The sequence below is a fragment of the Centruroides sculpturatus genome, unplaced genomic scaffold (assembly GCF_000671375.1).
Source record: "Centruroides sculpturatus isolate CEXI.00-Female unplaced genomic scaffold, Cexi_2.0 scaffold15, whole genome shotgun sequence".
Taxonomy (NCBI): Eukaryota; Metazoa; Arthropoda; class Arachnida; order Scorpiones; family Buthidae; genus Centruroides; species Centruroides sculpturatus.
This window is the reverse complement of record NW_019384585.1, coordinates 1,220,301-1,239,511: the sequence shown is the minus strand read 5'-3', so window position 1 is coordinate 1,239,511 and position 19,211 is coordinate 1,220,301. Positions and strand designations below refer to the sequence as shown.

At 26.7% G+C, this 19,211-nt stretch overlaps 1 protein-coding gene across 1 annotated transcript in view; it reads right to left on the bottom strand.

Moving 5' to 3' along the window:
- Positions 1 to 19,211, bottom strand: part of LOC111624553 (glycine--tRNA ligase-like) — a 50,904-nt gene that overhangs the window by 2,227 nt on the left and 29,466 nt on the right. Inside the window, exons 7-14 of the mRNA XM_023367426.1 lie at positions 17,004 to 17,149; positions 15,404 to 15,553; positions 15,164 to 15,326; positions 12,811 to 12,975; positions 12,609 to 12,716; positions 8,407 to 8,552; positions 8,225 to 8,333; positions 1,842 to 1,935 (exon numbers count right to left, since the gene is read on the bottom strand). Coding sequence (XP_023223194.1) covers positions 1,842 to 1,935; positions 8,225 to 8,333; positions 8,407 to 8,552; positions 12,609 to 12,716; positions 12,811 to 12,975; positions 15,164 to 15,326; positions 15,404 to 15,553; positions 17,004 to 17,149 — 1,081 coding nt within the window. The remainder of the gene's footprint in view (positions 1 to 1,841; positions 1,936 to 8,224; positions 8,334 to 8,406; positions 8,553 to 12,608; positions 12,717 to 12,810; positions 12,976 to 15,163; positions 15,327 to 15,403; positions 15,554 to 17,003; positions 17,150 to 19,211) is intronic.

Sequence of the window (19,211 nt, the reverse complement as noted above, 5' to 3'; positions counted from 1 at the left end):
CAAATAATTCATTCCAACACGAAAAACACACTTAAATTAAAGCTAAGTAGTACATTAAAAAAAAAACTTTAGTAGGGAAAACACTGAAAAATGCATTTTGTAGTTGTAAATGTATAAATAACCATAATAGAATAATAATTGATTTTAAAAAATGTAGTTTTATTTGCACTTTACACCTTTGAGGATAGACGACGGTGGAGGTGTAAACTGGTGGCGGAAGAGAGGGAGAAGGGAAATGATACTAAAACTTAACTTACATAACATAATGTAACAATAACTTAAAAATAACTTAGAAAAGATTTTAAAAAATTAGCTAAGTTTTATATTTTTATTCACTGCTTTTTGCTTTCTTTCCTTCACTTCCACAGCACTTTCACTGGATAGAGATTGCTTGATAAAATATCTATCCAAAGAGGTTTGGCTTTGCCTACTTTTTAAAATGTTTCTAAAATGACTAGGCAAATTTCATTACTCTGAACAGCAATACGACCAGTGTGAACCTTTTCAGGATGTTTCTTTTCAATACAATCAGCCACTTTCTGATAATACCTCAAGATTTCCTTTATCGAGCAAGATCCTTCCACGACGAAGCAAACACGCGGACTGAGACCAATGAACAGAAGTGAGTAAAAACTGGCGCTGCAAACTAATGTAATGTCGTATGATGAGTTTTTATTCGTATCGTGGAGCAAAAATATGTTCGAATTTCATTTCGTATCTTGAGGTACCACTGTACATATATATATATATATATATATATAAATGGACGTGTTTGTGCCTATACGTCACTCTGCAGCCAAAACTACAAATCGCACATGAATGGTGTTTGTGTGGTAGTAGCCCCAAGTCTCCCATCGTGCACTATGGTGGTTGCATCTTGATAGCTATAAGGGGGTAAGAGATATGGGGTTTAAAAGTGGTTGACTTCGAAAATGTGCGACGCTTCAAATAAGAATGTTCCAGCTTTTTCTAGAAAGTTCCAGAACCTAAAGATGAAATTTGGTACACAGTTAGGGTACATCATGAGAATGCACACTAAGAAGGGCTTTTTTGAAATTCCCCCACGGGAAGGGAGAGGGAGAGGATTAAGGCTTAACTGGAAGAATGGCTTCTATTGTACTATTTTAGATGCAATTTTTCGTTTTCAACTATGTTTAATTTTCATTAAGTACTTAGATGTATTAAATTGATAACATTTCAGTCATTGTTATAAATATTTTCATATATTTCGATTTTTTAACCAAATGTTCAAACCGTTTGAAATTTGAATTTCTTTTTGCATATTGGTTTGATTATAGAATGATTGTAAACGTTCCAGAAAATTTATCAAATTGAAAACAGTTCATTTGATTCTCGGCAATTCTCATTATTGTCAGCGGTAGGTGTTAAATAACAATTACTATGGTTGTTGAAATATTGAATGTAAATAGGGTTTGCTTGCAAAATCCACGCAAGCGAAGCCGTGGGTAACAGCTAGTAGAGTAATAAAAGAACACATTCAAAAATATAGATATTATGAAGCACTATAAATACAAGAATAAAATGCTTTTCAAAAAATGTATTTAATACTTTAAATACATTAACTTTCTGCAGCTGCATTTTCACATAGGGTGTGCATTACATTCATGAATTAACTTTATCAAGTTTTGACTCATCAAAAATAGGATATGCATAAGATTCGATGGTGCATTAGAATTAAGAAAACATGGTAATCAAATTTAGGTACATTTTAAAAAAATAAGTCTAGAAATTTGAAGAAATTTTGATTACTATTCAAAATTTTTAACATATATTAAGATAAAGATATTAATATATATCAGAGAATAAAATTTAAAACTTACATATTTCCTTAACAAATGGTGCAAATTCAGGATTGTTTCCTAATGGAAGGACAGAGCATTTTACAGGTGCAATTGTTGCAGGAAGCGCAAAATACTAAAAATAAAGTGTTTCATTATTATTATTATTTAAAAAATAAGTTTTTTTATTGAGAAATGCATTTCCTATAGTATGACATTGAAGAAAATTTCATACACAAAAAGAAAAAATTAATGTTTTAATTATTATATTATTATTATGACAAATTAAAAATATCTTGTGAATAATATTAGCAAAATGGTTATTAATGAATAATTTTGTTCTGATTTATGAACAAAATTATTTCTTTTCTTCTGTTAAAAATTTAATTTTTTTTCTACAGTATAATTAATCAATGGAGTGCAAACAATGTAAAATCCTATATATTGATCCTTTAATAGCACTTAATTAAAGTTTTAAAATAGTAGTAATAATAAATTTCCTTTCCAGATTACTTTTCTTTTATCATATAAATATAGTTTTATTAACAAATCAGTGTTTATAAAATTTAATTTTAATTAAAATTTTAATGTGTTTAAACAATAAATGTTATATAATACATTTTTTATGACAAAAGTTGCTAGAAAAAATTAAGATACTGCCATTTGTACTCAACTATTATCTCTTTTTACATTCAAACAAATATAAATCTTATTTCAATTTTAAGTAAATGCTTTTTGTTCATCATTTTATGAATAAAATATTAAGGATTCATTAACATCACAATACCCACTTCATGCTGATAATATCAGCTTAACTAGTTTATTATGATTGAATACAACTGTGATAATTTAATCTTTTACCTAGAAAAAATAAGAAATTTTCAATAGAAATCATTACTAGTTATAATAATTTGATTCTGAAATCAATCTAGTATTAATTAATAAAGATAAAATTCTTAAAAATTTTTTCATAATTATTCATTTTTACTATTCATTTCAATAAACTGCATTAATAAAATTATATGTAACTAATGTGAATAATTACATTTGGGTCTACTTAAAATATCTTCATAAAATATTTTTATGAAGATATATTAAATAATTATACAAATTTAATACAGTTTAACCTGCTTATAACGTCATCCATGGGACCGGCAATTTTTTGACATTATAACCGAGTGTCGTTACCTGCTGTGTCATAATTTCAGTCCCATAAAAGTATCAAGTCTGTTTAAGAATCTATTATAAAATTCATCTAATTTAATATCGTATGTATAAAAGTGCAAACTAAATATTTAAATCAACTTTATTTACATTATTATGTCTAAATTTACAACGATGTAATTAAAAATTTCAAAAATTTTTTATAAAAAATTTTTATTTGTCAAGTTTCGATAATGGCGGCACTTTCGGTTTTGAGAATAATGTGGAATCAAAAGGCAACAAAAAGTTAAATTAAGCAAGAAATGAGAAAATTATCATCCAGGTGTTATTAATGCCTGGATGATAATTTTCTCGTTTCTTGCTTATCTATCAATAGACATGAAGTCCAATATCTTTCACTTTTAGGTTAAATTAATGTATATCAATTAAAAAGAAACAATAAAAATATTCACTTAAAAAAAGTCAGTTATTTTAGATTGTAGGCATTTTTCACCTAAAAATTGTTTATCAATGTCATTTTCTAAGTCGTAGATTTTGTTCATTATTTCCGATGAAGTTTTACGAGACCTGTAGAATTTGCTAAACCAAAGTCTCTGCATAATCTTTTTTCTTCCACTTTCAACTGCTTTAATTATTTCTACTTTGCAGTCTAATGTTAACGCTTTCCTTTTTAAGCTAGCCATTTTACCTGATTCGATGCTAAACTACAACACGAGTATAAGAGCTATGCAGACTAACCTACTGTCATGTCGTTTAAAGGGGTGGCGCATCTCACCCCATTGAATCAGGTGATGACAGTACCACCCACAATCGTTCTAGGAAGCGGACTCTGATCCTAGGACTGAACACAGTATTTTCTTTGATAAATAAAATTTATAATTTAATTTTGTAAATTTAAAAGTGCTTCAAATATGACGTTAAAACAGGGTTTTATGTCGTTACAAGAGGGTTTTTTAACATTATCTAGTATAGTAAAATCGTGGGACCGATAAAAATTTGACGTTATATTAGGGTTGTCGTTACATCCGATGTCGTTATAATCGGGTTAAACTGTATATCTTAATAAAAGCTACTTAGTGACCACAGAGTGGAAAGAGTCAGACAAAAGCTATATATTTTATTTTATATTTGATTCTTTTCACTCTGTGATCACTAAGAGGGTTCTTTTAATCAAATTTATCATGAGTGTGGTCAGGTCTACAATGGAGCAGTTAGATGATGAGGGAGCCTGACATTTCGGATAGACCATTCATGAAAAGTTCCTCCAGATTTGATCCCAGGTCCCCAGAGTAGTAGGCTAGTAGATGAAAAAGTGTGTTAACTGTCTTGGCCATCCAGCCATCCCACATTTATATTTAAGATAATCAAACAACTTCTACAGTTTTTCTACTATATTTATATTGCATTACATATATTAATGATTTTTATGACTTAACAAAAATCAAAATTTAGAATTACATAAGCTGTTATATGAGACTTAGATATAATGATGAAATTTTTTTAAGACACTTCAGAAGCATATATAATAAATGTAGTACATTATACATATATATGAATTATCTTCTTTCCTTATACTGCATATCCTCTTAAATTAAATTCACTAATGAATTTTTATTTAATTCTTGCTAATTTTGAATATAATTTCAAAATAGACAACTGATTAAAATACTTATTCAGTAGATTGATTGTTGTAGTTTAAAAAAGTCTTGATAGATAAAATTAAATTATAGGAATGATAATTCATGTAAGATGCCTAATTTATTTATGCATCAATATATGACTATATGTCAGTAAGGAAGAGAAGGGAAGATAATACAAATTAATCTTTCCTTCTTACTGTTCACAAGACCAAAAAAAAATTCAAAAATGTAAGCAAAAAAAATCCTCATTAACCAAATTTATAAAAAAAAATTCACTCCTATTTATTTAGATATTGAATATTGCTATACAGATTGTTTTACTATTGAATCATATTTAACAATTAATATTTAAGATGACATATATCATATATTTTTGAATTAACCCACAACATATTTACATAAAATACTTTAATTTTAATGAGCAATTATTTATTGTACATCCTCACAATGCCATGCTGCAATTTTTAATCATTTTTTAATTAAAAAATCACTGACTGTCCTTTGTTAATCTGAAGAATAGAGTTAAATAAATAAAAATTGAGACCAGATATAAAAGCATAGGGCTGGAGGTCCCAATTAAATATACACAAACTGTATACCATGTGTGGTCTCTACTTTCATCTATCTAACTCCATTCTTGAGATTAACTAAGTAGGGATAAATATCAGTGGGAATGTATAGGTCTTTAATTTTAAAACTATCTATAATCTTAAGTGCAAACAATGTAAAATCCTATATATTGATCCTTTAATAGCACTTAATTAAAGTTTTAAAATAGTAGTAATAATAAATTTCCTTTCCAGATTACTTTTCTTTTATCATATAAATATAGTTTTATTAACAAATCAGTGTTTATAAAATTTAATTTTAATTAAAATTTTAATGTGTTTAAACAATAAATGTTATATAATACATTTTTTATGACAAAAGTTGCTAGAAAAAATTAAGATACTGCCATTTGTACTCAACTATTATCTCTTTTTACATTCAAACAAATATAAATCTTATTTCAATTTTAAGTAAATGCTTTTTGTTCATCATTTTATGAATAAAATATTAAGGATTCATTAACATCACAATACCCACTTCATGCTGATAATATCAGCTTAACTAGTTTATTATGATTGAATACAACTGTGATAATTTAATCTTTTACCTAGAAAAAATAAGAAATTTTCAATAGAAATCATTACTAGTTATAATAATTTGATTCTGAAATCAATCTAGTATTAATTAATAAAGATAAAATTCTTAAAAATTTTTTCATAATTATTCATTTTTACTATTCATTTCAATAAACTGCATTAATAAAATTATATGTAACTAATGTGAATAATTACATTTGGGTCTACTTAAAATATCTTCATAAAATATTTTTATGAAGATATATTAAATAATTATACAAATTTAATACAGTTTAACCTGCTTATAACGTCATCCATGGGACCGGCAATTTTTTGACATTATAACCGAGTGTCGTTACCTGCTGTGTCATAATTTCAGTCCCATAAAAGTATCAAGTCTGTTTAAGAATCTATTATAAAATTCATCTAATTTANTTTACTAGTTACTTCATAGATTATTTCTTGGTAGTTTTCTTATTTTGTCACATCATTTTTTGTAATTATTGGATGATGAAATAAAGGCAAAATTTCTTATTAATAAAAACAAAAAAAAAAGGTTGAATCATCTTTAAAACAAAACTGCAATAAATAACTTAAAACTTCTTGGAAACAAAATACATTTATTAAATTAAAGTGTTTTCAATTGCTTTAGTCCAGTCATCCTTGGCAAACAAAGTTGAAATGGAACAGAACATCTATAAAATTGAATAACATAACTGGAAAGTCCATTTCATTGATGTTATTCAATTTATTTTCTGAAGATGGCTTGACAATAGTGACCAAAAATGCTTCAATTTAATAAATATATTTGATTTCCAAGAAATTTAGCAGTTATTTATAGCTCTTTTGTCAATTTTGGTACTAAATTTTGTAAATTTTCATAAAAACAACTTTAAAACATTAAAAGTACATAATATAATAACAGAAAACATAATTATAAACATAATAGTATATTAACAAAGTGAATCTTAACTGTGACTAAAGTTAATGTGTGTTGATAAAGTGAATAAACATTTAAAACTTTTTTTGCATTNATAAACATAGCAATATATAGGCTATATATATATAAGCAATTTAATAAATAAGCTACATAATTTTTAATTATATTGATGTTAAATGCAGTTGTACTTAATACAATAAAATATAAATTAAATTACTATTATTTAAAGAATTACAATTAAAATTTAATTTCTTATATAAATTTTATTCAAATTTACATAAAAAATAGTAATATAGGCCTATACGCACAATAAATTCCTCAAATAATAAAGTAAGCCTTAGTTGTTATTATAATATTAGTCAATTAGTTGCAGCTACTTAATAATTGCTTATAACTGGAAGTTTTACATAATTTTTAAGCATAAATCATCATTTAAACCATCAAAAGTTATTCTGTCATCAATTATAAGCGGTTAAACGTCGATATACTAAAGGAGTCGACTTAATTATAAAATATTTAAAGGCATCTTTTGATAAGGTAACCTACAACATATATAAATTTAAAAATGTAATTTATAAATCACTAATCAATAGCTTCATTTCATGATAATCTTCTCAATTTTCTTTACAATTTATAGAATATTTTAAGTGAACTAATCAAACTTTTCGTCAAACTGTTTAGGAGGACGTCGTCAAAGTGAGAAGAAATATGGGTTTTGGGGGATTCTTTGTAGATATGGTGGATAATATCTTGTCAAAACTGTAACTAAAGATAACAGTATTTCCATTAGACACCCAATCAAAGTACGATTATCGGTTCAACGTAAAGTAATTAGAGTTTTATAATTACTAACCGAATCAGAGTAGTCTTATTACACAATTAATACTGTACTTGCTGTTCCCTGTAGATATAAAACAAATATTTTAAGTAGATAAGGAGGATTGACTCATAGACGAAGGGATTAACGCTTTAATGAGCAAATTAACTTAATTGTGAAAAGATTCATGTTTTATAAATTAACTTTATTTAAGAGCATATATATATATTTGTATCCATAAATCTTAAAATTAGACGAAACAAACATTTTTTCATCTTCATGTAAAATGAATAATTTCATGTTATTAATATATAATTTTTTTAGAATTATTTTTTAATTTAAAAATGAACACTTAATGGGATATTTCTATGGGATTATTCTTTACTTTTACACTAATAAAATTATGACCCGGTGATAAATAAAGTTGACTTTTAATGTCATTATAATCTTTCCTGAAGAGTAAATTGTTTAAGAAAGGATTATTGTGTTGGATCTTATTAATGTTAGGGAAAGTGCCATTTTTTCATTGCGTATTATACCCTAAATTTCTGAATTATAATGTAAATAAAGTGCACATAATCTCCATGTAAAAGAATTAAACAATCATATTTAACTTAATAGCTTATAATTTAATATAAACTTTCGATTACTTTCTAATGAACATTGTGAATAGATTCCGCTAACGTAATGTATTTTTTATGATTTATTTATGTTTAAAATAATTTAATCAATGTTGCTTATAAAAGTAGCATACTGAACCAACCATGAATGTTTTTCTGAAATCTTTTAATGGCAATCATATCTGGAGTAATTGTGTATTCTTTATCTCCGACATTTAAGGTGTAGTTCCTATTTAAAATAAAAAATGTTTATATAAATTTTACTGTTTAAAACTTTATTATTGAATGTTAATTCAATGTACCCTTTTCCTTCTAATTCTTTGTTTAATTTTGCTATAGCTTCTTCGTCGAGGGATGTCAATTTTTCTATAACGTCTTTTGCTTCTCTTTTAAAAATTTTGCCTATAACATTTTTTTGTGGTTGGCATTCAACAACTTCAACTGTTTTCTATTTATTTGTCAAGGTAAAAATTAAACAAGTTATTCTTATTATTAATATTGAATTTCATCAAATATAACTTACATGCAGTTTAAATATTTTAATAAATTAAATTTCATCAAACATTTACTAAAATATACTTTAATCAGGCATTATTATAAATCATGATTTGAGATAAAGAATTATATAATTTCATAATTAATTTTTTCCATAATTATAATAAAACAACAGCCAGGATATTAATGTTAATCTCCAGTTCTTTATATGATAACTACATGTTGCTTTATTATAGTATTATATATTCCCTTGTTGGGAATATATAGTGGGTGACCGGTTAACGAACAGTTTGGATAGCAAAGAAATCAGATAATGAACATTTTCGTGAAAGATTTTTATGATTGGACAATGAACACTTTACTGAACAAACATAAAAAGAAGTGACGGAAAATAATGAATACCGTTTGATTTTCCCTTGTCTTCAGGTAACAATTAGAAACCTTTCAGAGCCCGGGAAACGTCAACATCAACACTCAACCCGATACCAATCAGATAGTATTCCTCTGAATTTTGAAACTCTCCCTTGTAATTCTAGCTTTTTGTTTACCTTTCTGACAAATAATTTTTTATAGTCTTCGCAAGACTGTTGGACAGGCACTTGTTAAGTTTTGTGTTGGGGTTTATTTACAAGAGGTGAAAGTTTAACTGTCCTATCAGATATTTGTTAACGTTTTAATACAAAATTTTGAATTTCATCCGAACCTTGCATTTAAATAATTTTTTGTGGGCAAGTTGATTTCTGTTCTCTGAATTTTTGTAAATGCTTTTCTGAACTTTTTATTTAAAAAAGAAACCAATAATATTATGGAACCTAAAAAGAGGAGTGTCAAGAACTGTGCTCACAGTAGAAACCAAGTAAGAGATAATAGCCAAGGTAGAAAGTGGGCACAAGATGTCTGATGTTGTTAGGCGTATGGCTTGAACAGGTCTATAGTAGGCACAATCTTAGCTATGAAAGATATATCAAGAAGTCTCAGGCTGTCAATAGAGTAATGAAAATCACATCTGAGAAATAAAGAGCATTTTAGAGCTCATAGTGGAACCTAAACTGATCTGACAACAGAAGAACTTAAGAACTCTCAAATGAAGAATACCAAGAAATTCAGAGAGATGTGTTTTCTTTTGAAAAAGAGAAAGACAAAAGAGGACCAATGTCAACATCTGCTACTAAAGATCATTTGAAGAAGTGGGAGGATGTCAGAACAACAATCATTCAAGTGGCATCCAAACCAGAATAAGGTTAATGGGGTTGGGGATCTCTACAGTTATAATACTATTAATTACTTCCAAAAAATCCAGAAGAAAAGAGAAAAGCAATCAACATTGGACATATTTTTTAATCACATAAATGGAAAAAACATGACTAATAAAAATGCAAGACTGCATATATATTGATATGTATTTTTACTATTACATATAAATAAACGTAGTAAAAAAAATATATTTTTTATTTTTTGGCATCTCTGGAACAAATTAATCAAATTCCCATAAAAACCTATGGTACATTGATAATTGGTTAATTCCGATAACGAACAAAGTCTTGGAACAGATTATGTTATTAACCGATCAACCACTGTATTTTTAATGCTTTGAAAATTTGTTTTAACAGTTTGAGCAGTTAATGTTTGAAAATTTAATTATAAGATTCTATTCATAATATATACTAATACTATACAATTAAGGAGACCTTTTGTATTTTAATTACAATTAAATGTTTTTCAAGACATTTTGCTTCATCATCAGTTCACGATAAAAGTTCAAATAAATGACAGAATAGTTTTCCAAAAGATTCTAACAGCACTATTTGAACATTCAAAGTATAGTATGAACTTGCATTGAAACAGGAGATTCTATTGTGAATGCAGATTCCTAAAGTTTATCTAGAAGTGCTTTAAAGTATTAGAATCTAGGTAATATATTTTTTGTAATAATAGTCCATTAAAGCAGAATGTAGTTAGTGTAACAACTCTCAAGTCCAAATTTAATTAAAACCAATATTGAAATTATTATTATTAAAACTGTATTGAGATTGTTTTTTATTTGTTATTATTTTAACTGATCAGAAAATTAACAATGAATAACAAATTATAGAAAATATATATCATAATTTTTCTTATTTTAAACAAAGTTTATTTTTTAATAAAAATTTTATTAAATTTTATAAAAATATTAAGAATCATATTTATGAAAAATTTTATTATAGATTAACAATAGTAGTAATTAAAAAAAAAAGAAGTGTTTTCTACATTTATTTACGAGAAAAGGCTATTAAATTTGTTTAAAATTCAAAAACAAAGAAAACTAGTTTATTACAAGATTATTTTTCTGATAATAAACAATAGCTTAAAGAATTTTCTCAATTTATTATTGAACCAATTACAAAAATGAGAACTAAATATCAGCATGAGTTTAGATCTACCTCACAATAATCTAAGCCATAATCTTTGGCATTGATAACAATAGTAATTTGATTGCTTAAAAAATGAAATTTAGGTGGCCCAGAAAATGATCTAAAGAGTGGATTAGATTAGACCTCATTTCATTAATTGACATAAAGTGAATAAACATTTAAAACTTTTTTTGCATTTATGTAAAAGGCATTATTATTTATTTAAAGTGCATTTATTATTCAAATAATAATAAATGCACAAGTATACAACTGAGTTTAAAAATTAATTTAATGACTAGAGAATTTAATTGAATCAATCCACAATCTTCAAACCTTAATGCTAATTAAATATTACTATTGATTATACAACTAATATTAATGTACTACGTAGTTACTGTTATTTCTTTTGCAACAAATACTTAATTATTTTCATATTAAAAAATAATTGTGCCCATTTTCAAATAATATATCAGTTTCATTTTACAATAACTTTCANTACAAAAATGAGAACTAAATATCAGCATGAGTTTAGATCTACCTCACAATAATCTAAGCCATAATCTTTGGCATTGATAACAATAGTAATTTGATTGCTTAAAAAATGAAATTTAGGTGGCCCAGAAAATGATCTAAAGAGTGGATTAGATTAGACCTCATTTCATTAATTGACATGCTGGTACAAGATGTTTAAGAGATGTTTTTAAAAATCAATTTCACATTACAGTTATTCAATATGTTCAAATGCTCATTTTATTACTTATTTATAAATATTGTTATAAAACAGAAAAAGATAAGAAAAGTATTTGAAAAATTTATTGTAGTAACTAAAAAATACAATGTCGACTTTTTTCTGACAATAATTTTATGCAATTTAACATTCAAATTCTACAGCCAAAATTTAATGATTATTTTGTTAAAAGATGATTTAATTTCCATTTGAAAACACAAATATAATTCAACATAGTTCAAACCATATTTTTATCTAAATGTATAAAATTGATTTCACATCTGTCTTTGTCTATGTCCAAGTATCATGTGAGAACATCTGAACAGATTTCTATGAAACTTCATACATACATTCAGGATAGCCCTGGGAAAAATATAGTACACTTTGAATTCATATATGTGTCTCTATCTGCTTGAGTATTAAGCGAAAACAGCTAAATTTTTCTCAGACTATGAAATGTATTTAGAGTAAATTTCAATGTAAATTTTTTTGATCAGATCTATTATAAGTACATATTCTTTATCCATATAAACATTTTTGGGTGTGTGTGTGTGTGTCTTTATATGAACATATTATATTTATTTAAGGTATCATTTTCTTCAGCAAAGCCTGGTACTTCAGCTAGTTTTGTATATATTGAATTATAAAAAATTCTTGACCACTTCTATTTATAATTAATTTTCATTGATTAAACATTATACTATTTACAAAAATAATTAGTAATAATTACATTAAATTATCAATATATTTATAAAAATTTTTGAAATAATAATAATAATAAAGTTTTATTATGAAAAATAGCAGTAAAAATGTAGCATTGATCATAACTGTATATGGATAATTTAAATATTTAGGTTTTAATATTTTCAATGTAATTCTATTAAAAGGATATAGGTTCTGGAAGTTTCTTCTCTGCTACTAATTTCACACCAGTAGCTTTTGAATGCTGAGATAAATCATAACAGGATCTATCAGCACAGCCAACACATTCCACCCATCCCTAATATAAAACAAATGATAACTACTTTAGCCATAAAAATTTAATAAATATTATAGACTATATTATTATTTACAATGAAATGCTTCAAACTTACATAAGATGTTTTGCATTCAGCATCCCAACAATCACACGCATAATGAGCCATTTCGTTACTCATATGCTGACGAAATCTTAACCTTTTGGGATCTATTCCAATTTTAACAAGAAATAAATGTATTCTTGCCATAAAATATCCAAGAGTTTCATTGGCAATAATTTTCTGAAATCATTAATATAAAGTAATCATTACTTTGTTAATTTTACATATCACATAAAATTAAAACATTTTTCTACATATACTCAACATATATAAAAAGCAGACTGTGTGATTCAAGCAAATAAATATAAGAATAAATTGTATATTATTTGAATTAAAAAAGCAGATGGTATATTTCACAATATAAAAATATAGAAGAAACTAAAACATCTTCAAAACTTCCATCATGTCCAATTACCAAACACAAACATTTGTATTTTTATATCTCCTTTATTTGTTTAAGCTTTCAAGTTCATATAATAGATAAATGAGCACAATTTGAAATATTTTTAAGAAGAATATTAGAATTCTACCATATAGATATATCAGTAGAACATCCATCACCTTTGAGAAAATTCTTATTAAAAACATTAAAATAAAAAACTGATTTTTTTTATTATATTTTACTTTTAGAAATATATGGTTAAAATTCAGAAAGTCTTTGAATCCAATAATAGTAAATTATTGTAAAAAAAAATAGTTTATAAAATCTTATCAATTTATGGAGACCCTAATAAAATATGCAATCAGAATTCATGCAATTGTTACCTTGAAACTATTAATCTGTCTGAATAATACTACTGGATGTTAGGGATAATACTGGATCTGGTTAAATTAATATTAATTTATAAATTATTTAAAACTTGTTGTATACTATTATTATGTTTTCAATATTGATACTTTACATATTATCAGTTATTTTTCATTAAAATAAAATTATTATTATTTATTTCTCTAATGCATTTAAAAAGGCCTTAAAATCATTCTTATTATGAGGTTTGGCCAAACCCACAATAAGGCAACTATGTGGAAAAAAAAAGCACAACATATCCATGATAGGCCAATCCTGAAAGAAGTCATGGGATTTTTGACTGCCTGGATTCAATCTCAGGTCCCTCAGAGCAGTAGACTGATACCTTAACAGCATTGGCTATCCATTTATCAAATAATACTGGTTGCAAGAAGTTTAATTCAACATTATGGTGAGTCTGTAATATTTGAACTTCACAGAATATATGGTAATTGTAAAATATAAAGCTGCATGTTTAAATTTATTTATTTGTACAGTGAAACTTCTATATAACAAAGTTGCTAAACCCCGAAAAAAAATTTGCTATAGTGAAATTTTGTTATACAGAAATTACACTTTTTGGTAAATAAAGTATTATATTATTTTAACAAATTTTGTTGCACAAAACAATTAAAAAATGTTCTATCTTTGTAATATGTTTCACACTTATTAAAAGCATTAAAACTACTCTATCTACATCAATGTAAACATAGGTTCTAGCACATTTTCCTGTAGGTCTCACACCATCAGCTAATTTCAAAACTGATTTGTGAGTTGTTATTATGGTTGATAAACTACTCACAAGAATTCCAAACTTTGCTATAATGTTTTTCTTTTTTAAGCCTTTATCAATTTCCCACATTAATTTTTTCAGTAATACTTAAACACTATATTAACAGTTCTTCAAATTCTAATTGGATGACTTATTAAATAAAATAAAATCTCATTAACCCCAAACATTAGTCCAGCAGTTGTCAAAATTATCACCTTTATAATGTTTTTGACATTAATTATAAATCATTTATGTCAATGATGGCACTTGGACCTAATCTCTCTCTCCCTTCTTTACAACTGGTAACCAGCAGGAGGCAGATTACACAATGGCTTTAAAAGCTAACAACCAGTATTTCTCACACCTCGACCATGATTATACAAAGGGTTTGCACATTGATACCTGAAATTGAACCTAAATTCAAACTTTACTCAAAGGGAGTAATCAACTTTTAATGATCGATGGTTCTTACAAATTAAAAAAACATATACAGAAATTTAACATCGTTATTTAGAAGCAATTTTACATATATTTTTGGCTGAAAAAGCAGTGTACAAATGCAAAAATCTGTTATATAGAGAAATTTGCTATATAGAAATTCATAATATAAACATTTGACTGTATTTTCTTAGTATCTGTATTATGCTTTTACTCATGTTTAAGGTTTTATATTTAATTTTTTTTATTTTTTCTGCAGTTATTTAATTTTAATAACATACAAAATTTTCTGTTTTTGACATAGAAGTCATAATTAAGTAATGACATCTATAATTACAACAAGGAATTGTATAGGAAACAAGAATTATTACCTGACTAACTGCATCACCAACTGTTTTCATTTCTGCAGGCTTTCCATCCATTTGATTACAAGCAGAATAAAGTGTAAGTTCCAGATTTTTTACAAAATTAAACTTTGGATGTTGTTTCTGGTCTGGATCAACAAAATGTTCAATTTCTGCCATAGTGAATTCTCTAAAATATACATATATAATTTTTTTTAATTTAAGATTTATAAATAAGTAATTTACAAATAAGCACAGATTTCTTACCTAACTCGTATCAAACCAGAACGTGGAGATATCTCATTACGGAAAGAATTACCAATTTGTGCTGCAGCAAAAGGTAATTTCCCTTGATTAAAATTTAATAAACGCTTGAAATTAACAAATATACCCTGAGCAGTTTCTGGGCGAAGAAAACTATAATAAAAACATTTTAATATAAGATTAATATTTATGTCATCTTCTATTCCAAAGAACAAAAGAATTATAAGAATAAAAGCATATAAATTTAAGTAATTCTTAATTAATAATGATTGTAACTTTGCAAAAGAAGAAAGGAAAAATAAAAATAAAATTATATATACTATATAAAATCAATATAGTTGCGCCGGGAATCCTAATTAAACTTATCTTATTCAGAGGACTCTATAGCTCCAATTGACACCAAAATTTGTTTCTGCAGTGATAAACTTTTGCCTCCCTGCCAAGCTGAACTCCTAAGGATTCAGTTGTCTCAAATCACATCATTATTTTCCTGACAGCCTGTGAAGACATTGGTCCACAGCATAAATTCTGATGAAAGCAATATTTGTGAACAGCAGCTACATTATTACCCTGATTTTCATAAAAAAACTTCGCAATTAATGCACTCTCCAGAAAAATGATGGCCATTATAACTATAGCTGAAAAGCATTTAACTATAGCATTTTTATAGCCAGTCTTGGGTGCATTCTATGTGGCTAAGCATATCATATTTCTTAGTTTGCAGTGACATTTATTCCATAATAGACAATTTTGGAACTAAAATTTTTCTTTGCAAAATTCTTTTCTGCATCCTTGAACAGTGGGTATACAAATTTTGGTGTCAATAGGTTTATTGGTTGAAGCTACAGAATCCTCTAAATAGGACAACTTTAATTATAATTACCCTGTATTTTATTTCTTATAAACATGTAATTAGCAGGTAAAAGTCTTAAAAGTATATCTGTTCAGCAATATATTTATCTAAAAATTTTCTAAATTTCTAATTTAGTCTGATACTACAAATACTTGATTTAATAATCTGTTTTTCCTCCCCAACAATTGTCCCAGTAATTATGAAAATTAGATAAGGTCAATACAAAGTGAAAGTTTTATTAGCAATACATTGTTATTCTCTAGCACAATTTTATAAAATAAAATACAAACTTTATATATATTTTATTAACTGATTGATTGCTTCACATTAGTCAGTGTGACTGATAAAACAGGTATATCCTTCAATTTTTCTGATTACATCTTAACCATTTACGATTCAATTTACATCATCTCTTTAAAATTTCAAGTACATTTATTAGATATTTAATTTTTGTTTATTTCCTTTTATTTATTAAAAGTAAATAATTATCAATTAATATTATATAATTGATAACAGCATAACTAAAAATTAAATTTATTAAAGATTTTTAGAATTTTATATAATCATAAGAAAATCAGTGAAGATAAATATTAATATTTTATTTTACATGAATAATTCTTAATAAATATGTTTTAAAACAAAAGACATAACTTGATGTAAATCTTTGCTTTTATTAAAATTTACTTTATAAAGAAATAAAGTTGTTTTTCACTATAGAAACAAATGATTAATCATAATATATTTACTTACCCTTTAATCAATCCTGAAGGTCCAATTGTTGTGTTAAACATAAGGCTAAATTCAACAGGATCAGACAATTCATTATCTGTTATTGGTGACCTTATATTGAATTTACGTAATATGGCATTCATTTCTTCCTTTGTCATACCATCTAACTGGAATAAAAATACAAAATTCCATTAAACAAAAGTTCCAAATGACAGAATAGTATTATTAATAGAAAGATCTAAGTTTATCTTTTATAAATTACATACTGCAATTTTATCTTTTTCTATAACAACCATAGTCATCTAAATAAATTAGCCCCTTGTTATATTGTTCATTTGGATATATCATGTTTTTCTTTGTCACCAAATATAATATCACTTTAGCCAATAAATTTAAAAATCAGTTGCTGTTGAATATCTATTGGCAAAGAAATACCTTATTCCAATTACTGATCTAAAAGAATAATAAGGTTCATCATATCAAAATATCCAATTAAAGGATGAGATAAGTTAATGCTGAGAGGCAGTGGTTATCTTTACTATAACAAGCACTGTATACTTACTTGCACTGTATATATACTTGCAAGCACTTTCAACATTTTATCAACATCTTCTTCAAGTGAAGAAAGTAACAATTTAGGAACATTAATGTTTTTTAAATTTTATTCTAACTATTCAAAATGGACTATAAATTTGCAAAGTTAAAGTTAAAAAAACTTAAACATGAGAATGGCATGTATCTGGAAAAATAGTACTAAAAACAAATAGCAGTTGATGTACTAAAGGAAATGAGAATACACTTTATATTGCAATAAAGATAAGTTGTCTTAGTAAGTCTTTTGGTATTAATACAAGATAAACATTAACATACCATTAGTAAACTTAGAATTACATATGTTTACTAACAGTATGTATATGTTTTGCTTCTGGATAAATATCAGTTATATTGTACCAGTGATATATTGCTCATCTGGTTTGTATTCTGACAAGTACAATAAAATAAGAAGCAACTTTATTTCAAAGAAAAACAACAGGAGATTGTTGGTTGCTTATGTGAGACTCAGCCGTGTTTATTAACCTACAGCCTGACCTAAATCGTTAACATTATTATTTTATCAAGTAAGTATCAAATTTCACACCTGGGAGTTAATCACTCAGCAAGTTCTCAGTCGCAAAAAGACGCTTTCACATAACCTTCTGACCTATTATTGCAAAGTTGTCAAATGAATATAGCTACAAACAGATTTTTGACACAGTCGCTGCCGTTCCTCTGGATAGAAGTTGTCAGATCGCAACCAAACTTTTTTCGTGCCTCCTATTTGGATAAATTGCAACAGAACTTATTAAGTGCCTCCTATTGGAATTAATTGCAACAGGATTTATTAAGTGCCAAAGGAACTTGAATAAACGTCATCACCAAAACTTGGGATTAAGTCAAGAACTTGATTATCAATTATCAGCAATCCAAGAATCAACCAAACTCCAGGTATTTATCGCCATGCGAACTATTGTAAGCTCTCTTTCTCAAGAACGGTCATTTAAACCTTACTATCGAATCTATCGACATATTGTAAGATATGTATGTCCTAGCGTTTTCCATTAAACGGTTGTTATGTTAATCTAGTCTATGAAAGACTCACTTCCGGTGCGCTATCTCTCACTCCCTCCATCCAGAATTTGATCGCTCCGTTACGTGACCGCTCGTGTGAACTAGTTAGATTTCCATGTCCACCGAGACGTGATGGTGTCATCCTGACAAGGCATTGAGGAGGTGCCGACCCTTCAGTCACACTTATATGGGAGATCAAAACCAAAAGCTCTTCAACTTTAAGATCCATTTTACAGCTCAAAAAATTTTAACTCTTTAAAGAAAGATGATGAAATTTCTAAAGGCTGACAATAACAAATATTAAAGAAAAACTCAGATGAAAAGGCAATAACATATGTAAGACAGCATGATCACATATGTGTAATGCTACATTACAAGTGTGATCATTATAATTTTTCTTCATTGTCATATGATCACATGCATAATGTGTGATTTTTCATCCAACATTATTTTTGTTAACCTGACATCATCAAAAATGATGTCATGGAGGTCTCTCACAACAGGCACAAGAGTAGACATGGCAAGTTGATGTTCAACTGTGTGTGACAAAATTTGTGGCCTCGAATACCAAGAAAGTCTGGGAGTCTGTAAGAGCCTCAGGCATTATGACAATCAACAATT